Genomic DNA, 23,614 nt, shown 5'->3' with positions numbered 1-23,614 from the left:
ATACAAGTAATATCCTCGCGAGTGACTACCTAAAAAGGACTTCAAAAATCACTTCGTGAAAATAAATTTATTTGTATCCGCAAAACGAACTTACTTAAATATTGTGAAAATAAAACAACAACATTAGTCAAATCACGAATGAGGATTTCTAATGTCTAAATTCAGCGATAATAAATCTAATAACTGATATATTTCGTGTAAACAAAATTTTTTTTAAAAAAAAAATTAAAAAAAAAAAAAAAAAAATTTTAATAAACTGTAAAAATGGAAATGCCATCAACATCAACAGCAGCCGCAGCCACAGCCGCAAAAGCAACACAAATTCTTACAGACGTGACCATGAACCATTTTCTTCTGCAACTTAAGCAGATAAACAAATTTAATGGAGACCCACTCTACTTGGCTCTCTTCATAAAGGAAGTTGACGAACTAGTTTACCATTATCCGACAACATCAGAAGCCCAACATCAAATTATACAAGCAGCCATCCGAAACCTTCTAATAGGACGAGCCCGAACATTGTTGATGAGAAATATACCACAGGACTGGAAGGAATTAAGGACTTTACTTATCAGCGAATACAACAGCGCAACACCTCCACATCGGATGATTATGGAATTACGTGAGACTAAATATAAAAATAATTTACGTAGATTTGTCGAAGAATTAGAAGAACAAACAAGTAGAATATGTTGTAAACTCAGCTTAGATAACAATCCATCAAACACGGTTTTAGTTTCAAGAACTTTGAATGATACATTAGCTGAAGTGATTCGTGAAAAATTGCCAGTTCAAACATACATTACGTTGAGCAAATTTGACATATCAACTCCTCTCAAATTAAAACAAGCTGCCCAAGCTGTAGGATTGTTTGTAGATAAACCTTTAAATACCCGCTCGTATACATCCCAAAACTCTAATGATGACGACGAATATCAATACTTTAGATCAGCAAGAAACTTTAACCCAAATAATCAGTCAGATAATAGTCAAAGAGAAAAAATCCAAAATAATAACTACCAAAATCGATATAACAACAATCAACAGAGACAGAACAAGTTCGACTCAAATAGGAACTGGGGTAATAATAGCAGCTATAATAATAATTCTTCTGGCAATCAATATTATCCTAGATCTTTTCAAAATAATCAAGTACAAAATGCCCAGACTACTCAAAGTACTAATATTCCCCAAAAACGTGCCCGAACCTCAGACTCAGGTCAACAACGTAGAACTGAGCCAATGGACACAAGTGAAAATTTTCAGACAATAGCCTCGGAAGAAACACCACCGCAATAAAAATTAAAATTGATAACAAACTATGCCTCTGTCTTATTGATACAGGCTCAAGCATAAATTTGATAAACGAAAACTTTTTGAAATATCCAACTAAAAATATTTCGACAAAAGTCCAAACGATAGGAGAATCTGTAACTTTAGAAAAATATATCGAATTTAGCATCCCAAAATTATTTTCATCCAAGCAAACATTTTTTTTAAAAAACTTTTCAAATCATTATGATATTCTCATAGGAAGAAAAATTCTAAAAGAAACCTCAGCCAAAATTGATTTCATGAGAAATACTATTATTCTAAATAATTACGAATTCCCAATGATAAATATAACTTTTTCAAGTATAACAAACGATGACGAATATATTTATGCCATGCAAACAGACTTAACAAATAATTATTTAAGAGACGATCACTTAAATAATGAAGAAAAAACTGAACTTCATTATTTAATGTCCAAGTATTTTGATATTCAGTATCGCGAAGGTGACAATTTGACTTTCACGAACGAAATCAAACACATAATAAAAACAAAACATGAAGAACCGATTTATAGGAAACCATATAGTTATCCGTACATTTATGACACAGAAGTAGAAAAACAAATTGAGGAAATGATAAATCAAGGTATTATCAGAAAATCAAAATCTCCTTATTGTAGTCCTATTGTAATGGTACCAAAGAAAAAGGATGCATCGGGCATTCCCAAATTTCGTATGGCCATTGATTACAGAGGACTCAATGAAATAACCATAAATGACAAATTTCCTATTCCAAACATGGATGAAATTTTAGATAAATTAGGTAAATGTCAATACTTTACAACATTAGACCTAGCTAAAGGATTCCATCAAATTGAAATGGACCCAGGATCTATACAAAAAACTGCATTTTCCACCAAGAAAGGTCACTATGAGTATACTAGGATGCCATTTGGTCTAAAAAATGCCCCAGCGACATTTCAGCGTTGCATGAATAATATTTTATACGACATAATAGGTACCCATTGTCTTGTGTATTTGGACGATATTGTCATATTTTCAACCTCATTGCAAGAGCATATCCAATCTCTTAGAAAAGTATTCGAACGTCTTCGCAGATCAAATCTTAAACTGCAATTAGATAAATGTGAGTTTATGAAACGAGAAACTGAATTTTTAGGACATATAATTACAACTGAAGGAATCAAAGCAAATCCAAATAAGATTCAAGCTATTCAAGATTTTAAAATTCCAAACTCTCCGAAACAAATAAAATCATTTTTAGGCCTTTGCGGATTTTATCGCAAATTCATAAAAGATTTCGCAAAAATCGCAAAACCAATGACTCTTTGTTTAAAGAAAGGAGCCAAAATAAATATTAAAGATCCAACTTATAACGAAGCATTTGAAAAATTAAAAACTCTAATAAGTAACGACCCAATTCTCACATATCCAGATTTCGAAAAAAAAGTTTGATTTAACTACAGATGCAAGCAATTATGCATTAGGTGCTGTTTTATCTCAAGAAGGTAAGCCTATTTGTTTCGCCAGTAGAACTTTAAACAAATTAAATTTTAAATTACGCAGCTATTGAAAAAGAATTACTAGCTATAGTATGGGCAACCAAATATTTCCGCCCTTATCTTTTTGGAAGAAGTTTTAAAATATGCTCAGACCATAAACCGCTTGTTTGGTTACATAATATAAAAGAACCTAATATGAAGTTACAACGTTGGAAAATTAAACTTAGAGAGTTTGATTATGAAATAAAATACATTAAAGGAAAAGAGAATCACGTAGCAGATGCTTTATCAAGAATTACAAAAAAGGAAACTAAAGATAAAAAATTTGAAGAAGTTTTTCAAAATGATGATGAATTAGAAACTACTGCAGCAACAGTGCATAGTGCACAAGAAGATAATGGCAATTGCATACAGATCACAGAACGACCTATTAACGTTTTTAATCACCAACTAATATTTGAAAAAGGAAATAAAGACACTAACGAACTTACTCACTACTTTAACAAAACTATAAATAAAATAATTTACAGTGACATGACTGACCGTTTAGCAAAAGATATAATTATAAAATTCATATGTGGACACAATTTTGTTATGTTCATTAATAATGACGAAGACTTTGCTATCTTTCAACGAGCCTATATGGATTTAATTAAACCAAACACTGGTACAAAATTAATGAAAACTTCAGTAATACTTCCAAACTTGTCCACATATGCAGACTTCCACGAAAAAATATTAGAAATACACGAAAAGACGATACACCAAGGCATTAAAAAGACGTATGACGATTTTAAAACTAAATACTATTTCCCAGACGCACAAAAACTTATTCAAAACATAATAAATAAATGCGAGGCCTGTAATTTATGCAAAGCAGAGCACAGAAAAGTTGCACTCCCTTTTGAAAAGACTCCTGAAACTCAAAATATTCGTGACAAATATGTTATTGACTATTATTTTATTGACCAACGTAAATTTTTGACATGTATTGACATTCATTCAAAATTCATTTCTATCATAGAAACAAAAACCACAGACTGGATTGAAAGTAAAAAAGCATTACTCAAAATTTTTAATATGATAGGTAAACCGAAAACTATTAAAATGGATCAAGATCCCGGTCTAGTATCCAAATCTTTACAAAACTGGCTACAGAAAGAAAATATCAATATTGAAATCACTAGTAGTAAAAACGGTATAGCTGACATAGAAAGGGTTCATAAAACAATTAACGAAAAACTTAGAATCATAAATACACTCTCAGATGCTGAAGACAAATTAATGAATATAGAAAAAGCAACTTATGTCTATAATCACGAAATAATTCATGATGCCACTGGTAAAACCCCTGCTCAAATCTTTCTTTATGGTATGGAACCGAGTAAAAATATGCAAAAACAAAAAGAACATAAAATAGATAAAATTAATAAAAATCGTGAGGAACATGAAGTAGATCTTAGATATACTAAAGTTGAAAAAGATATGAAACGTAAAGCGAAATTAGTAAACCCATTCAAAAAGACAGGAGCATTAGAACAGAAAGACGAAAAGCATTGGCAAGAAACTAATAGGGGTCATAAAGTAATAAAGCACATAAGTAAATTTAAAAAAGCTAAAGCGCAAAATCTCTCTAATCATTCCAGGGAATCTGACAGTACTGACTCTGATCTTGAAAATGATCTTGATAATGACGTGGACGAATGTAACATTGACAACAGCTCAACAAATTAGTATTACACCTATCACTTCAAACAACGGTTATTTACTTCTGAACACAGGGATTGTAAAAATACCTTTAAATTACGAACATCATATGATACAGATTAATCAAACAAAAATATTAGAAACATACCACGACTTTATGAAATACGAAAACAAGTTTAATTACGTACCAGATATTGCCTTAGCACTAAAACAACTAAAACATGAAATCAAGGGAATTATTTCTACACAAAGACAAAAACGAGGATTATTTAATATTGTAGGAACTGCTTATAAATACTTATTTGGAACATTAACAGAAGACGATAAAAAAGAGCTAGAAGATAAATTAGAAAATTTACAAGATCAAGTAATTGAAAATAAAGATTTTAATGAAATAGTTACAGTAATAAATAAACAATCCCAAGACATAAAAAGACTTGTGAAAGATGAAGAGGAAATGGATGCATTACACATTTTTAGATATTCATTAAACATTTTCCTTGAGTATATTGAAGATTTACAAATGGGATTACAATTAACAAGAATAGGAATATTCAATCCTAAAATATTGAAACATGAAGAGTTGGATGATATAGACGAAGAAAAACTTTTAGCAATCAAAACTTCAGCTTGGATAAGTAGCCAGACTAAAGACACTTTTATTTTAGTTCATATACCAACTTCATTTAAGGAAACCCAAAAATATAGAATTATAAAATACCCAGATAATATAGGCCGACAAATTGACATAAATGATAATTTTGAATATTTTGTAACTGATAAAAACATTGTTTTTTATTTAGAAAACACACCAAGTTTAGACCAAAAATTTATAATCACTGATCAATGTATCTCTCAAATTCTTACTAATCAACTAGCGAATTGTCAACACACGTTTGTATCAGAAAATGAATCTATAAAATATATTGAACCGAACATCATTATAACTTATAATTTAAGCAAAACACAAATTAAGCAAGATTGTGAAATATTCAACAAAACGATACAGGGAAACAACATAATACAATTAAGTCAATGCACTTTAGAAATAAGAAACATAAAATTTACTACTTCAAAGATTATAAACGAATATAAAATTATATTATCTAGCACCAATGTAACATTATATGAACCAATTCCATTGTTAAAAATTAAGAAATCAATTAGCTATCAAGAAAAGCAAGAAACAGTTTACAAGTGTATTGTATTCACAATTTTAATAATTATAGTTTTAACTATCACTACTTACATCATATTTACCTACAGGCGCCTAGCCAACAAAAAAGAAATTTTTGTTAGATTCAACAAGGATGTTGAATGTTCTAAAGGAGGGGCGAGTGACGTATTACCAAATACTCCAGACATCAAGCCTAACACCCAACCTGTATATCCCGAGATACCCATTACATTACATTTACATTTGTCAAACATAACACCCAGCCTGTATATCCCGAGATACCCATTAATTCATTTGTCAAACATAACATTTCAGAGCCTACTATAGGAGTTATTCAAATTAATCAGACATAACATTTCCCGTTAGACATAAACATTTCCCACGCCTGTTATCAACAGTCCCCTTATTATAAACATTTCACACGCCTTTACCGACGACAGCAGACATAAACAAGAGGTAAACTTTTAAGCAAAGGGTCCAGCATGAGAACCCATTCATCAGCATAAAAGCTTTGACCAATCCAAATTTAATAAACAAAAGATGCAGCCTGACAACCCACCCATCAGGCCACTAATTCGACCAATCCAAATCTTCTGATCGAAGTCCACTTTCGCTGCTAGCGTCGCTGTCACTGATAAAAGCCATAGTTATAAGAATAATGCAATTGTAAAGACAGTTCAATTTTGGGAATCTAACTATTAAGACATTACCAATAAAACTCCACTGTATATTAAAATAAAAATCGCTTTTTTTTAATATATCGCAAAGTGAAAAATCTAATTTACATACGTATTTCTAAAGTTTTTGTTTAAAAAGTGGGGCTAAAATAGAAAGTTAAATAAATATTTACTTTTTTGATTTGTTTTATAAACAGGTTCTGGTGCCAACGGTATGAAGAAAAGCTGTCTGAAATTATTGCATCACTACTTACATCAAAATATCCGAGTTCATCTCCCAACAAAAGAAAACGACCATCAAAGGGGAATTTCGTCGCGAGTAGTACTCCTTCTGCTGATCAAGTGCGTTTTAATGAATTATTTCAAGCAATAAATTAATAAATTGTACCAATCTTTGCAATAGGTATTATACCATCTAGAGCATTATAGAAGAAGTTGCAGGCATGGTACAGGTACTGGCCTTTACGTTCATGATATGATGCAGCGGGCACTGCAATCCGCGCACTCTCACAGTAATGAGGTCACAAAGGTACAAAAAAACATAATAACAGGTTATTTTTAAAATTGAGCTAACACAATATCTGCAGAAACAATTTAGCGATCTGTTTGCACTGGCAGCGGAAGACGATACAACAGCAGTTGGGCGACGCGGTGGAAGTGGCCGTGGGCGTAAGCAGCCTGTTGGAAAAAAGGATGCCAACAATCATAGCACCACCAATAAGAAGAATTCTGAAATGATGAAAACAATATATTCTTCAGATGAAAACTTTAGTGAGGTTGGTAACATATTTTGATATTCTATACGATTTAAATAAATGACACATTTTTAAGGAGGATTGGTCGAAACCTAAAATGGCACAAGTGGCAAAGAAAAGAAAAAAAGCTATTAATGATTCTGACTGACAGTTTGACTTTCAATTGCTGTGCCCTAGTTAATGTGACGCAGAAAAACATTTAAAATCCTCTTATCGAATAAATTAATAATATTAATTTGATTAGATTAACTCGATTAAGGATTTTAAAATTAATACGAATGTAAACTTTAAGCAAATTAAAAAACGTTTTAATGTAAAACTTGCAATGTTATATTTTTTTATTTTTACTGCGAATAAAATTGTCTAATTTAAAATCATGTTTGTTATGGCGGCAACTTTGAAAACTATGTTAAGAATAAAAATAATACAGCTCGAGACCGCCCAGGATTGATACGCGACAGTTTTTCATGATTGCCGGCGTCTAGCCAGGGTATTGTAGTAAAACGTTACGTTGGCCCAGTCCAAATGATATGGGTCGAGGGCCTGGCTAGGCTGGCTTTTTCGCTTGGCATTTATTTCGCTGCCTAGAAGTTCCCTTAAAAGCTGGCTCGAGCGCTTGATTGAACTGTCGGAAGCATGTGTTTTTTTACCTTCACACATTCCGTATGCCTATGCGGTCCCTTAATGTCACTGTCATCATTCATTTTTACAAATATATTTTTAAGTTTCGTTTCACATAATTATTTTTTTTAGATATTTTTTTCTACCATGATTATTAACACTAGTCGACAAAAACAAAGCCCAAGAATAAAAGCTAATGATTCTATAGCCCTGTTTCCACAGATAACACGAGATTACAAAATTTAAAAAAAAAAAATCCGCCTTCGAAAAATTTCTGGTATCGTACGACTTCTAAACTAAGTGTATATCACAAAAAATGATTTCTTTAGATTTTTTTAAAGATTTTTTTAAATTAAAAAAATTTTCAGCTGTCGGTTCAAGTTTTATTTTATATCTCGAGTTGTGGCAAACCGATCCTGGTGCAAGAAAACTTCCAATAGATCAACCCTTAACATTGTCATACTGTTGTATTGGATTGGACAAGTCATTTGTCTGCAAGAACTCGACAAACACAAACTTTTTGAAAATTTAAGACTGTTTAACGATTGTAAAACTCCTACATATAACACTCGAAAAAGTCCGTTAAAAATTGTTATAGGTTCTAATTTAATGTTGGTATCCGACTTAATCGGACAAGCTAATCATGCCTGAAATTCATTGGAAATTAGATTTCTTGTGGTATTTAAAGTTAGGCGTTTTAGTTTTTTTTCGTCCGTTAAATTTGAACAACATCCCAGTAGGCATAGCGCTTACAGGACTGTTAACGGTATGCAGTGCAGTGTTGGCATAAAAAGCAGCTAAATTAAATATTGAAAAAGCTAAACAATCATGAGTTGTGTAAGAACTTGTTAAACCATCAAAAAGCGAGGTAAAAATAAAATCTCTCTTATGTATTAGGCAGTTAGCTTCTATTTATAATGCTTATAAAAATTGCAGCCATATCTACAAAAATAAAATTATCAGCCCTGTTCCAGTTTTCCCCTCCGAAAGATTCACACGGGTTCGAATTTCCTAGACCAGTTCCAGTTTTCACTTCCGAAAGATTCAAACGGAATCTAAGTTCCCTCTGTTTAGTCTCTGTTAACTTCAAAAAAAAACTCACTGAAACTTTCCGCCAAGCAATTGGCTGGCGGATTCAATTCCGCAAGCACAGAAATTAAATGATTTACAATACTTTGCGATAAGTAAAAGCGCAGATGATATTTTTACATTGTTCTTTGGTATTTTAAGAACAATTTTGCTTTACAAATTTGGTTTATAAAAACATATTTAACCTATTAAAAATTATTTTGTGGCTGCGTTTCAGAATCGGTCCGATTCTAGCTTTAAGCATTTTAGCAATTCCGCCGACCCTGTTCTAGTCTCCGAAAGAAATTAATGCTCGTGAGCAAGGCAGTTTGCGCAATACCGGTTAATTAGGACAACGCGGAGTCCCTTTAGGGCCGAAAGATGGAGAAACCGTTGGCATTTTCTTAACGCGTGAAATCGCGGCACCTGTAAGCGTGTTGGTTGCTGGTTGACGCCATCATAAACTCTCTGTGTGAGGGAGTAGATAAAAACAAAAGTAATGCGTTATGAATGATGCGGATGACTGTGACTTGTATGAGGACAGACACCAGAGGATGACATGAACTTAGGACTAGTAAGAACGTCTGACAGTGGATAATTCTGGGAGGCGGAAACACTTGGAATCAGTGGCCTCCATCGGGAGACGGATCATCTTCGCGATTGGTCGTCGGATGACCCCCGTGTGTTGAGGACATCTGCCACTCGGGTCAAGCCATCTGCGCCTGGGTGCACAAGTTGGATCCCCCCAGTTCCTAAACAGGCATTATTTACCTCAGCGAGCTGAATACGAACATTTAAAAAGTGTCGAGTGCTTATTCATTCGTCACAAAATTTAATATCAGATATTTTGTATGTTGAAGGTGCGACCGTCACGACTTTTTTACTTCGTTAATAGGTGTTTTTGTTTGAAATCAGAAGTTTTATTTTAAAATATAGTCAAAGTGCGTCAATATTATTTCGATGATTTAAAAAAAAATAACGTTTAGTTATACTTTAGTACTAATTTTATTTTAACAAACAAGACTTTAAAGCTAAAGGCAACGTTTATATACCGTTGCAGCTATTCCAAAAATTATTATTATTATATTTTTTAAAACAACAATAATACGATTTTTATGATTTTATGTTTAAAAAGCAGCTATATGATATTGTCCGGTTTTAATAAAATTAAAATAAAACAGTAAACCGTTATTTTGTATCGAAGTATATTCAAATCAATTCAAAAAAAGCGAAGTTAAAAATTTTTCATATTTTTGTCCGATTGTTTTCACGGGAGCTATACGATACAGTCGTCCGATCCGGCTCGATTTAACTACTGCTATTAGCTTTTAAGCTGATAGGATAGTAACCGTAGGAACGAAAGGACAAAAGGACGTATATGGCTAGATCGACTTTCCTAGTGATGGTGAAAAGGTCGGGAATGTGTCCTTCTGACTGAAATTATAACACCATTTGTAATAATATAAAAATGAAGTATAAAGTTGTCTGGCTCCCAATAAAACATTAAATTTTCTTGCTCACTTATTGCAAAGTATCGGATTTCATATCGGTTTGCTTAAACTAAGAATAGTTTTAAATTCAATTTTTAAAAAAAGTTTGGCTATTTTTATCGATTTTCCGGTAAATAACACATATTTTTGTATAAAGGCCTGCCCAACAAAAAAAAATATATTCCAGAATTCTAAAACAAGTCCTTAAAATTTTTTGAAGCTGACAAACGAGCACGACAACATTTTTATTTTGAGATATACCAATAAAAGTTTTACTTTCGACACGTATTCAATAAAATTTAAACTGTGCTAAAAAAGTAGAATATTTTATCACTACGCGCTCAAGAACTCCTCAATAAATTTTCTTAAAGTCCCTATTCTTTTACTGCGATTCGATTGGTGAATTACTCGTTACGATCGGACCATCACAGCAGATCTGACCATCTCCTATGCAGACGTCGATAGTGATATTGTAATATCTTTAGTGATTGTAGTGACTGGACTGTTTTTCTAAAATTGTATGTCTATTGCCTAAAATGTACAATTTGTGCATCCTTTAAAATTTTGGGTTTCTGAATTTATAGTTCAAGGATTTCATTTTGAAACGACCTTACATTTACAAACCAATTTCTTATTAAAATTCGTTTAATATGTTATCTGTTCTTAAGCGTTTTCATTATGCATACGTTCTGTCACGGTTTTCTTGCTGTGTTTCGCTTTGTATTAAAGAAAAATTCACTTCACGGTGCAAAATGTCTTGCAGAGTGTGTACCTTTGTACAAAGAGTTGCAGTCGCAGAAGTTTAACTCACTTTGTGAGCAAGTCTATGTTTCTGAAGTTTCTATACTCTTAGCAAAAGTAATTTTGATCAAGATTGGTGATGACCGTCAAAAAGTTTGGTCCGTGCTTTGAAAAAGCTGGTAAGGATTTTTAATTAAAAAAAGTTCCTTTTTTGTGATAATATTCCCATTTCGTATTTTAGTAAGCTCAAAATATTTTTTTATACCATTAAAATGCAATTAAAAAAATAAAGAAAAGACAAAGTTTTAGATTTTCAGAATAAAAAACTAACTAATTTTAAAGATGAGCTTAAAGGTAAGTACGTATTACTAAGGTTTTTGTTTAAAAAGTGGGGCCAAAATAGAAAGTTAAATAAACATTTACTTTTTTTATTTGTTTTATAAACAGGTTCTGGTGCCAACGGTATGAAGAAATTATTGCATCACTACTTACATCAAAATATCCGAGTTCATCTCCCAACAAAAGAAAACGACCATCAAAGGGGAATTTCGTCGCGAGTAGTACTCCTTCTGCTGATCAAGTGCGTTTTAATTAATTATTTCAAGCAATAAATTAATAAATTGTACCAATCTTTGCAATAGGTATTATACCATCTAGAGCATTATAGAAGAAGTTGCAGGCATAGTATAGGTACTGGCCTTTACGTTCATGGTATGATGCAGCGGGCACTGCAATCCGCGCACTCTCACAGTAATGAGGTCACAAAGGTACAAAAAATATAATAACCTGTTACTTTTAATATTGAGCTAACACAATATCTGCAGAAACAATTTAGCGATCTGTTTGCACAGGCAGCGGAAGACGATACAACAGCAGTTGGGCGACGCGGTGGAAGTGGCCGTGGGCGTAAGCAGCCTGTTGGAAAAAAGGATGCCAACAATCATAGCACCACCAATAAGAAGAATTCTGAAATGATGAAAACAATATATTCTTCAGATGAAAACTTTAGTGAGGTTGGTAACATATTTTGATATTCTATACGATTTAAATAAATGACACATTTTTAAGGAGGATTGGTCGAAACCTAAAATGGCACAAGTGGCTAAGAAAAGAAAAAAAGCTATTAATGATTCTGACTGACAGTTAGACTTTCAATTGCTGTGGCCTAGTTAATGTGACGCAGAAAAACATTTAAAATCCTCTTATCGAATAAATTTATAATATTTATTTGATTAGATTAACTCGATTAAGGATTTTAAAATTAATACGAATGTAAACTTTAAGTAAATTAAAAAACGTTTTAATGTAAAACTTGCAATGTTTTTTTTACTGCGAATATAATTGTCTTATTTAAAATCATGTTTGTGATGGCGGCAACTTTAAAAAATATGTTAAGAATAAAAATAATACAGCTCGAGACCGCCCAGGATTGATACGCGACAGTTTTTCATGATTGCCGGCGTCTAGCCAGGGTATTGTAGTAAAACGTTACGTTGGCCCAGTCCAAATGATATGGGTCGAGGGCCTGGCTAGGCTGGCTTTTTCGCTTGGCATTTATTTCGCTGCCTATAAGTTCCCTTAAAAGCTGGCTCGAGCGCTGTTTGTTTACCATCACACATTCCGTATGCCAATGCGGTCCCTTAATGTCACTGTCATCATTCATTTTTACAAATATATTTTTAAGTTTCGTTTCACATAATTATTTTTTTTAGATATTTTTTTCTACCATGATTATTAACACTAGTCGACAAAAACAAAGCCCAAGAATAAAAGCTAATGATTCTATAGCCCTGTTTCCACAGATAACACAAGATTACAAAATTAAAAAAAAAATACGCCTTCGGAAAATTTCTGGTATCGTACGACTTCTAAACTAAGTGTATATCACAGAAAAATTATTTCTTTAGATTTTTTTAAAGATTTTTTTAAATTAAAAAAATTTTCAGCTGTCGGTTCAAGTTTTATTTTATATCTCGAGTTGTGGCAAACCGATCCTGGTGCAAGAAAACTTCCAATAGATCAACCCTTAACATTGTCATATTGGATTGGACAAGTCATTTGTCTGCAAAAGCTCGACAAACACAAACTTTTTGAAAATTTATGGCTGTTTAACGATTGTAAAACGGCTCCTATATATTGTAACGAACTGATTTTCTTTATTATCTGCTCGCTACGAATGTCGTGCGGCTAGCTCAGAAGATGTAAGTGTTCGTCCCACCAAATTTATATATACGTGACCGCCCTGTTGATCAGTGAAAAGCGCACAGAAGATTGGGAGTACACAGTGATCTTTTATTCGCCGACTTGACCCTCGGCCGGGGTGATGTAATGATAATGTAGAACTACGTTCTTCCGTCGTCGCCTTCCCACGTTGAACGCCTCGCTGGATCGTGCTGGCTCGCCGGGAATGGTGTCTCTCTCGCCGGTTTGGCTTGCGATGTCCTCTGCTGCCCTTGGCTCGGCTGGGTTATAGGGATTAGGGACGCGTCACCGTTCCCAGACTAGGGTGAACAGGCACTGTACTCTCAAGGCGTACGCCTTTCGCAGCCGCAGCCTCCTGTCCCTTGCTCTGTCCCGGCCGGTCGCACCGGACGTCGGCTCAGTTTCTACTTGACGGTTCAGGCGTACGCCGGAGGCCGCCAACGCAGTCCCTGGGTCAACCGCCAGGTTCTAGACGAACGCTTCCACCCTACCCTCTCTGCCGCAGTCTTAAGAATTCGACGTATAGGCTGCTCGCTCGACGCTCGTTGTTCGTCGTCCTGGGGTCCTCGCTGTCCTTGTTCTGCCTCCAGGTATCTCGACCAGCTCCGCTCCTTGTTGGCGACTCGGTAAGCTGCCGTTCTGGGACTCTAGCGGTGGACTGCTGTGCTCTTAACGCATACGCCTTTCGAGACACCAGCTGAACAAACGCACGTCCTTCCGGGCCAGTCGCACCAGGACCTTGTACAGCTCCTGCAGGATGATCAGGCATACGCCGGAGTTCGCCAATGCAGTCCTTGTAGGCAGGCAGCTAGTTCTAGACAACTTTCCTTCTGAGCCCACGGTTCTTTGTCGAAGGACTCTATTTGTTCAACTCTGCCGGACACGCCGGGTGGTATGCCAAGCTCAAATCGCGACAGAAGTTGTGACAAAGCGCCTGGACTTAGCCGTGTGATGCCGTAAGGACCTCAGTTACCTGTGTCTCAATTCGGAGACTTTAACTCTAAGTCCCGAACGTCTCGACGTAGCGATCTTGCTTCCTTAATGACTCCGCACGGCTTTACTTGCTCCTTCACGTTGTTCCACTGGTTACTGGTTCACTTGATGACTGTTACTTGTTGACTTGGTAGAAATCGACTGATCCAGCTTCCTGCGCTCGGCCGGTTTATATAGGCCTCCATTTACCGCTAATTATCGGCGTCTCCTTGCCTCCTGGTCCAAAGTCCACGGTTTTACCGTTCGACCTTTCGCCCTCTGCGCACGGCACCAATATCAGGGTCCAAAGTCCGGTGCCGTCCCGTTACTTCCTTCTGCCCACGGCCCTTCACCGCTCTCTTGTATTGCTGTCCCTCTCGGACTCTCCTTGTTCTTGTCTGGTGCTCAGTGCACCACTCTCTCTCACCGCACTACCGTTACTACGGGCGAATTCGCCGCGTAACTGGTAACTGGTAGGCCACTGCTTGCATGCGCTTACCCTGCTTGCTTCTTAACTTGTGGGGAGTTATTCAACTCCTCACATTATCCCCTTACTTCGGGAATGAAAAAGAGACTCGCTGTTCCCTCTGCCTTGGTATACTCCACATTCTGACATACTTCCCTCGACGTGTCTTCTCCTCGTACTTGTCCTCGTTTGCCTGTATTCGAATTCGCCGCGTAACTGGTAACTGGTAGGCCACTGCTTGCATGCGCTTACCCTGCTTGCTTCTTAACTTGTGGGGAGTTATTCAACTCCTCACATTCTCCCCTTACTTCGGGAATAAAAAAGAGACTCGCTGTTCCCTCTGCCTTGGTATTCTCCACATTCTGACATCCTTCCCTCGACGTGTCTTCTCCTCGTACTTGTCCTCGTTTGCCTGTAGTCTTCTAGTCGACTTGCTCCTCCAGACGGTTCCCACGACGCTCACAGCTACTTCTTGAGTTCCACAGCGCCGATCCTCCTTCCAGATTTTGAATCTCCCGCCCCAGACGTTTCCCCCGTAGACTTTAAATTCCCGCCCAGACGTTTCCCCCGTAGACTTTTGAATTCCCGCCCAGACGTTTCCCCCGATGATTTTCTCGATCTCCGTGATTTGCCTTCTCCGTCGGATGGTCACTCTACGTCGTGCCGATCGGTCTCCAGTCGTTATCGGTGTTATCGATACTCTCTCGTGTGACTCTCTGTTGTATGGTCACTCTCCGCCAAATCGATCGGTCTCCAGTTGTTATCGGTTCCGTGACCCAACGTGGCGTTGCCACTTAATGTATCGATGTTCCAACGTGTGACTCCTTGTGCCGATATTTCCAGTATTTTGTGCCCACCGATCGACACTATCGTCTAGTGCCAATCGGCCGCCATGAATCGAAGTGCCCCCATCCCTTGTTTATATTGACTTCGCATAATGCTTTGGTAAGCGCAATTTCCTGTCTATTTCATTTTTACTTATTTTCTTTTTCCCCCAAAGCTTGGCCCAGGATTGCAGAGTTGGCCTTTCCTGCCCTTGGGGTCGGGGTCAACGACCCTGCTCGGCTCATCGCTTTCTTGCGTCGTTCTGCATTTAGTTGGCAAGTGGTTTGTTTCCCTGCGACCCCGGTTTTCATGTATATCTCTCATTTCAAATTGCCGGATCATCCGTAGTGCATTTCATGTGTGTGTATTTTCCTTCCTTTTTTTTTTAATGTGTGTGCGCGTTATTTTCGTGTTTTTCCGGCTTGGCATGCTACGGTAAAGCTCTCGAGCTGTACCGTCTCTCTCTTTCCTCGGGAAACAAAGATCTGGTCGTGGTCTTCCTCGATTCGTACAGAGTCTGCCGAAGCTACGGATTGTTGTTGGCCTGCGGTCTTTTCGTTTTCTTGTCCTGTGCATCACCTTATTCTTCGCGGCGTATTAACGGATGACTCTGGCTTCATGCCCGACGCAGAATCTGTTTGCCTCGTTGTCTGGGTCACTGTGCCTCCCTGTTTCCTGCGTTCTATATAGACTCTGGTTCTTGTGCCCGACGATATAGTCTGCACTTTTTGTCGTTGAATGCTCGTGTGTTTCGCGGTCTATATAGACTCTGGCTTATGCCTGACGCTATAGGCTGTGCTTTTTGTCGTTGCATGCTTGTGCTACCCTGCGGTCTATATAGACTCTGGCTTATGCCCGCACCTTTTGTCGTTGCATGCTCGTGTTGTACTTGCTTGTCTGTACCGAGTTCTTGTGTTTGTTGCTTAAGATCACTGACGTGGACGGTTCGTTCCTTTTTGTGTATCCTTGTGGCGGATTTTACAAATGACTGGTGAGACGAAATCTATTACCGTGTACGGTCCGTCATATTTCGGCGCTAGCTTTGCCGCGAAACCCTCGGCTGCCTTTGACAAATGGTGCTCCTTCGCCCAGACTGTGTCCCCTATTGTTGGATTCCATTGCCTTCTTCGTAGATTGTAATGCCTGGCTTGGTCCTGAGCAGCCTTCTCCATGTTCCGGCGCACAATTTCGAAGATCTCCTTCATCTTATTGGCCTTATCTTCAGGTGTTTCCGTCTGTTTTCCTGTGCCTATGGTTTCCCTGTCGTACAGGGCGCTGGGCAGTCGAGGCTCTCGAGCCTGCGTGAGGAAACACGGGGAGTACCCTGTTGACTCCGACGTACTTGAATTTACCGCTAGCATAATCTCCGGCCACTTCTCGTCCCAATTCCTCTGGTTCTGTCCCGCAAATTGCGCTATCATGGTTTTAACTGTCCGGTTTGCTCTTTCCGTCGGATTCTCCTGCGGTGTATATGGTGCTGTGAATTGTTGCTTAATGCCCATTTCGCTGAGGAATTTTTTGAATGCGCGGCTGGCAAACTGAACTCCATTGTCCGTTATTACCACCTTCGGGACTCCGAACGCCTCTTTCTCGGAACGCCTTTTGAAGTGTTTCTGCCGTTGCTGCTCGCAGTGGCACCAACTCTGTCCACTTTGAAAATCAGCACTAGCAGCATCTGGTTGCCATTCTTCGATCTGGGCAATGGTCCGACAAAGTCTGCACATACATTTGCCCATGGTTCTTCGGGTATCTGCGTCAGCATTTTCCCAGCTGCCTGCATCTGGTTCGGCTTGTATTTGAGGCATGTCTCGCATTTCCTTACGTGGGCTCGGGCGCCCCTATGCATTCCTGGCCAGTAATATCGAGCCGCCAGCCTTGCAATCGTTTTCCGACTTCCCACGTGTCCAGCGGCTGGTGAGTCGTGATTCTCCTTCAGGACTGTTTCCCTCAGCCCCCGTGGAACACAGAGCTTCCATGCTGCCACGTCTTCGCTGCCTGCTCTGTGCGGGATATGCCTGTATAATTCGCCTCCCTCCATGAGGTAGTCTGGAAACTTCTGTGGCTGTGTGTTAATCTTCTCACATATATCCTTGATCCAGCTGCATGTTCCCTGCGTGTCCTCCGGAGCTTCCTTGGCTAGCCTAAAGGCTTCTGGCAGAGGCTGTCTTGAGAGTGCATCAGCGACCACGTTAAGCTGCCCCCTATCCTGTACGATATTTCAAAATCATACTACTGCAGCTCCAGGGCCCACCTCGCTATTCTTCCTGAGGGACTTTCGATGCTGTTCAACCATTTAAGCGCCATATGGTCAGTCACCACTTTGAAGTGGTATCCTTCCAAGTATGGTTTGAGCTTCCGGATTGCCCACTCGATTGCCAGGCATTCCTTTTCGCTGGTTGAATAGTTCTTTTCCGCGCCATTCAGGGTCCGGCTCGAATATGAAATGACCTTTTCGCCGCTTTCAGTTTCCTGTGTCAGGACTGCCCCTATGCCATAATCGCTTGCGTCCGTCTGCAGTACGAATGGTTTATCGAAATCTGGGCATGCCAGCACAGGATCGGCCACTAGCATTGCCTTAACCTCCTCGAATGCTTGCTGGTGCTCTGCTGTTCATGTCCATTTCGTGCCTTTCCGCAATAGATCATTTAGTGGTTTCACTATTCGCGCAAAGTATTGGCGCAGTTCCCGGATGGTTGTGGGTGGTTCCAGCTCGGCTATGGCTGCTACTTTTTCGGGATCGGTGCCGATTCCTTGGTCCGTAACGCGGTGTCCCAGGTAAAGCAGTTCGCTTTTGAAGAAATGACATTTTTCGGGATTTATCCTCAGGTTTGCCTGTTTAAGGCGTCGGAAAACTTCTCTCAGGTTCCTACTGTGTTCTTCCAGTGTCCGTCCGATCACGATGATGTCATCTTGGTATGCAAACGCGTGTGGTGACATCTCCGGTCCAATAACCTGGTCCAGTGCTCTCTGAAAGTCGCCGAGGCGGAGTGTAAACCAAATGGCATTACTTTCCACTGGAAAAGCCCCTTTCCTGGCACTGTGAACGCCGTGAATGGCCTGCTATTTTCTTCCAGAGGAATTTGCCAGTATCCATCTTTCAAATCCAGACTGCTTATGTATCTCGCCTCCCTCAACTGGTCCAATATGTAATTTATCCTTGGCATCGGATAAGCATCTTTGATGGATTTGGCATTGATCTGTCTAAAGTCGACACAAAGCCTCCACTGACCTGTCTTTTTCTTCACCATGACTATCGGGGAGCTGTACGGGCTTCTCGAGTGTTCTATGCATCCCTTCTCCAGCAACTCGTCGACTTTCGCATTGATTTCCCCTTGAACCTTTGGATTTTTCGGATAGTATCTCTGTTTGATTGGTTTGTCGTCCTTCATGGTGATTCGGTGCTCGGCTATGTTGGACGTTCCACTCATTGTTCGAAATCCCGCGAGCTCCTGCTCTTGGAATTTTTCAACGTCGTATTCCTCAGAGTTGGTTTGCACCACCGCCACGGACAATTTTTCCTCTAACCACCCGTTGTGCCTTCTACTTCCTGGGATCACCACCGTATGTCCGGCACACCTTATTTCGGCGCCGACTCCCGTGAGGAAATTCCATCCTAGCACCAGCGAGTCTACTACTCCTGGTAGGATCAGCAGGCTCATGGGCAATCGCTTATTGCCGAATTCGATTTCCACCTCGAGTTGCGTGTTTATCCCGCTACACCTGCCATCTGCCAACCTAACTTGCCTTCTCGTCCTTGTAAGCTCCTCGCTTATAAAGCTCGCTGTTGCCCCGGTGTCGATTGTGGCTTTGTGTGAGGTTCTGCCAATCTGTACCGCTGCGGATAACTGCTGCTCTTCTTCGATTAATTCGCTAGTTAGTTTGGAGAGACAACACCTTGCGACCCCTGCTCGCCTCTCTGCGGCTGGGATCGCGGGCCATTTCCCGACCTCTGGCAGCACTCTACACTCCTAACCCCCACCTTGCCGCAAGTCCAGCAGAAAAGCAGCCGCTGGTATTGGCATCCTCTTGCCCAATGTCCGTGACCGCCACACCGTCTACAAGCTTCGTGTGGGTTCACGATGTGTGTCTGTGACCTGTGGGCTCTTGGTGCTGCCCTGGGTAATCTCTGATTGGTATTGGGTGGCCTCCATAACGTGCTCTGGTGGTTGTAGGCGTTTGGAGTCCATTGGCTTGGGCCGTCGATAGGTGCTTGGTGTCCGCCTTCTTCTTCGCACCTTCTACACGTGACTTGTTGTAGTGCTGTTGCTTTGCTTCGCGAGAATTTGTTTTCTTGAATAAATGCTTCTCGCTCTTTCTCGAGTTCTTCATACTCGTCAGCCAGCACCATTAGAGACTCTAGATCGTCTATCTTATACGTCCTCAGGGAAATCCTCAGGTCCGGCGTGCAGTTTTCCTTTATCTGCTCTAGTATTTCCTTTGGGGAGTAGCCGAGTGGTCTCATCATGGTCTGCATGTCAACCATATAGTCCTTGAACGACTCTCTAAAGCCCTGTTTTCTTTGTTTGACCTGATCTGCGAGCTTTGAGAAGAAACCCCTTGGCAGGAAATACGTTTGAAAACTGTCGCTGAGCTCTCCTCATGTCCTCCAGTGTTTATTGTTTGATATGAACCATTTAAGGGCCTTGCAGAAATTCAGGCATGGCTCGGGGAATGAGGTTCAGGTTCAAACCGTATGTGTTTGCTGACCATTCCACTTGTCCAGAAACTCCAGTGGTTTCTCCGTGCCGTTAAACTTGAACGGCCATTCCCTGACTTGCTTTGCGACTTTTGCATAGTCTGGTGCGCTAGGCTGTTCTGTTCTTCTTTCTTGGCTTGGGCCCCTGGATCTTCCTGCCTCCTTCATACTCTCCAGGCCCAGGCTAGCTATGAGCTGTTCGGCGTCTGGGACTAGTAACTTGCCGCTCGAGCCTGGTTTGTCGTACAATTCCTCCAGCTCTGCCCAAATTTCCGCCATTCCTGGGTCGTTTTGTGTCTTCGTAACATACTCTGAAAGGGCTTTTCGCATGTCGTCCGACTTGCCCTCCAGGATAATGCCAAGCTTGGCTGCCACCTTTGGGAAATCCTCTTTCTTCAGGAGATAGATCCAATTTTTCCCCATTTCTGTTTATTGCTGTATTTTCACTGTCAGGACAATCACGTTGGGCGCCAGATGTAACGAACTGATTTTCTTTATTATCTGCTCGCTACGAATGTCGTGCGGCTAGCTCAGAAGATGTAAGTGTTCGTCCCACCAAATTTATATATACGTGACCGCCCTGTTGATCAGTGAAAAGCGCACAGAAGATTGGGAGTACACAGTGATCTTTTATTCGCCGACTTGACCCTCGGCCGGGGTGATGTAATGATAATGTAGAACTACGTTCTTCCGTCGTCGCCTTCCCACGTTGAACGCCTCGCTGGATCGTGCTGGCTCGCCGGGAATGGTGTCTCTCTCGCCGGTTTGGCTTGCGATGTCCTCTGCTGCCCTTGGCTCGGCTGGGTTATAGGGATTAGGGACGCGTCACCGTTCCCAGACTAGGGTGAACAGGCACTGTACTCTCAAGGCGTATGCCTTTCGCAGCCGCAGCCTCCTGTCCCTTGCTCTGTCCCGGCCGGTCGCACCGGACGTCGGCTCAGTTTCTACTTGACGGTTCAGGCGTACGCCGGAGGCCGCCAACGCAGTCCCTGGGTCAACCGCCAGGTTCTAGACGAACGCTTCCACCCTACCCTCTCTGCCGCAGGCTTAAGAATTCGACGTATAGGCTGCTCGCTCGACGCTCGTTGTTCGTCGTCCTGGGGTCCTCGCTGTCCTTGTTCTGCCTCCAGGTATCTCGACCAGCTCCGCTCCTTGTTGGCGACTCGGTAAGCTGCCGTTCTGGGACTCTAGCGGTGGACTGCTGTGCTCTTAACGCATACGCCTTTCGAGACACCAGCTGAACAAACGCGCGTCCTTCCGGGCCAGTCGCACCAGGACCTTGTACAGCTCCTGCAGGATGATCAGGCATACGCCGGAGTTCGCCAATGCAGTCCTTGTAGGCAGGCAGCTAGTTCTAGACAACTTTCCTTCTGAGCCCACGGTTCTTTGTCGAAGGACTCTATTTGTTCAACTCTGCCGGACACGCCGGGTGGTATGCCAAGCTCAAATCGCGACAGAAGTTGTGACAAAGCGCCTGGACTTAGCCGTGTGATGCCGTAAGGACCTCAGTTACCTGTGTCTCAATTCGGAGACTTTAACTCTAAGTCCCGAACGTCTCGACGTAGCGATCTTGCTTCCTTAATGACTCCGCACGGCTTTACTTGCTCCTTCACGTTGTTCCACTGGTTACTGGTTCACTTGATGACTGTTACTTGTTGACTTGGTAGAAATCGACTGATCCAGCTTCCTGCGCTCGGCCGGTTTATATAGGCCTCCATTTACCGCTAATTATCGGCGTCTCCTTGCCTCCTGGTCCAAAGTCCACGGTTTTACCGTTCGACCTTTCGCCCTCTGCGCACGGCACCAATATCAGGGTCCAAAGTCCGGTGCCGTCCCGTTACTTCCTTCTGCCCACGGCCCTTCGCCGCTCTCTTGTATTGCTGTCCCTCTCGGACTCTCCTTGTTCTTGTCTGGTGCTCAGTGCACCACTCTCTCTCGCCGCACTACCGTTACTACGGGCGAATTCGCCGCGTAACTGGTAACTGGTAGGCCACTGCTTGCATGCGCTTACCCTGCTTGCTTCTTAACTTGTGGGGAGTTATTCAACTCCTCACAATATAACACTCGAAAAAGTCCGTTAAAAATTGTTATAGGTTCTAATTTTATGTTGGTATCCGACTTAATCGGACAAGCTAATCATGCCTGAAATTCATTGGAAATTAGATTTCTTGTGGTATTTAAAGTTAGGCGTTTTAGGTTTTTTTCGTCCGTTAAATTTGAACAACATCCCAGTAGGCATAGCGCTTACAGGACTGTTAACTGTATGCAGTGCAGTGTTGGCAACTGTCGGATATAAAAATCAGCTGAATTAAATATTGAAAAAGCTAAACAATCATGAGTTGTGTAAGAACTTGTTAAACCATCAAAAAGCGAGGTAAACATAAAATCTCTCTTATGTATTAGGCAGTTAGCTTCTATTTATAATGCTTATAAAAATATAATTGCAGCCATATCTACAAAAATAAAATTATCAGCCCTATTCCAGTTTTCCCCTCCGAAAGATTCACACGGGTTCGAATTTCCTAGACCAGTTCCAGTTTTCACTTCCGAAAGATTCAAACGGAATCTAAGTTCCCTCTGTTTAGTCTCTGTTAACTTCAAAAAAAAACTCACTGAAACTTTCCGCCAAGCAATTGGCTGGCGGATTCAATTCCGCAAGCACAGAAATTAAATGATTTACAATACTTTGCGATAAGTAAAAGCGCAGATGATATTTTTACATTGTTCTTTGGTATTTTAAGAACAATTTTGCTTTACAAATTTGGTTTATAAAAACATATTTAACCTATTAAAAATTATTTTGTGGCTGCGTTTCAGAATCGGTCCGATTCTAGCTTTAAGCATTTTAGCAATTCCGCCGACCCTGTTCTAGTCTCCGAAAGAAATTAATGCTCGTGAGCAAGGCAGTTTGCGCAATACCGGTTAATTAGGACAGCGCGGAGTCGCTTAAGGGCCGGAAAATGGAGAAACCGTTGGCATTTTCTTAACGCGCGAAATCGCGGCACCTGTAAGCGTGTTGGTTGCTGGTTGGCGCCATCATAAACTCTCTGCGTGTGGGAGTAGATAAAAACAAAAGTAATGCGTTATGAATGATGCGGATGACTGTGACATGTATGAGGACAGACACCAGAGGATGACATGAACTTAGGACTAGTAAGAACGTCTGACAGTGGGTAATTCTGGTAGGCGGAAACACTTGGAATCAGTGGCCTCCATCGTGAGACGGATCATCTTCGCGATTGGTCGTCGGATGACGCCACGTGTGTTGAGGACATCTGCCACTCGTTTCAAGCTATCTGCGCCTGGGTGCACAAGTTGGATCCGCCCAAGACGCCATTCGTTTGTGGTAGGTTTTCTTCCTTGATCACCACCATATACCCCGTCTGAATGCCTCGCATTGGGAATTGCCATTTAGTTCTT

At 40.4% G+C, this 23,614-nt stretch overlaps 2 protein-coding genes across 3 annotated transcripts in view; both read left to right on the top strand.

The window, feature by feature from the left end:
- The window catches only part of LOC128263920 (integrator complex subunit 3 homolog), a 78,689-nt gene extending 71,250 nt beyond the window's left edge, over positions 1-7,439 (top strand). For both annotated transcript variants that reach the window (XM_052999197.1, XM_052999198.1), the window contains 4 exons: positions 6,556-6,700; positions 6,762-6,887; positions 6,946-7,134; positions 7,190-7,439. In XM_052999197.1, coding sequence (XP_052855157.1) covers positions 6,556-6,700; positions 6,762-6,887; positions 6,946-7,134; positions 7,190-7,261 — 532 coding nt within the window. In that variant the 3' untranslated portion in view covers positions 7,262-7,439. The remainder of the gene's footprint in view (positions 1-6,555; positions 6,701-6,761; positions 6,888-6,945; positions 7,135-7,189) is intronic.
- Positions 7,440-11,465: 4,026 nt separating this feature from the next.
- LOC128263921 (integrator complex subunit 3 homolog) lies at positions 11,466-12,244 on the top strand. Its single transcript, XM_052999199.1, has 4 exons — positions 11,466-11,613; positions 11,675-11,800; positions 11,858-12,046; positions 12,102-12,244. Exons 2-4 carry the CDS (start codon positions 11,747-11,749, stop codon positions 12,171-12,173), a joined length of 315 nt encoding a protein of 104 aa, XP_052855159.1. The 5' UTR covers positions 11,466-11,613; positions 11,675-11,746; the 3' UTR covers positions 12,174-12,244.
- The last annotated feature ends 11,370 nt before the right edge of the window (positions 12,245-23,614 follow it).

The sequence above is a fragment of the Drosophila gunungcola genome, unplaced genomic scaffold (assembly GCF_025200985.1).
Source record: "Drosophila gunungcola strain Sukarami unplaced genomic scaffold, Dgunungcola_SK_2 000026F, whole genome shotgun sequence".
In the NCBI taxonomy this organism is placed as follows: domain Eukaryota; kingdom Metazoa; phylum Arthropoda; class Insecta; order Diptera; family Drosophilidae; genus Drosophila; species Drosophila gunungcola.
The sequence above is the reverse complement of the archived record's forward strand: the minus strand, read 5'-3'. Positions and strand labels throughout refer to the sequence as shown.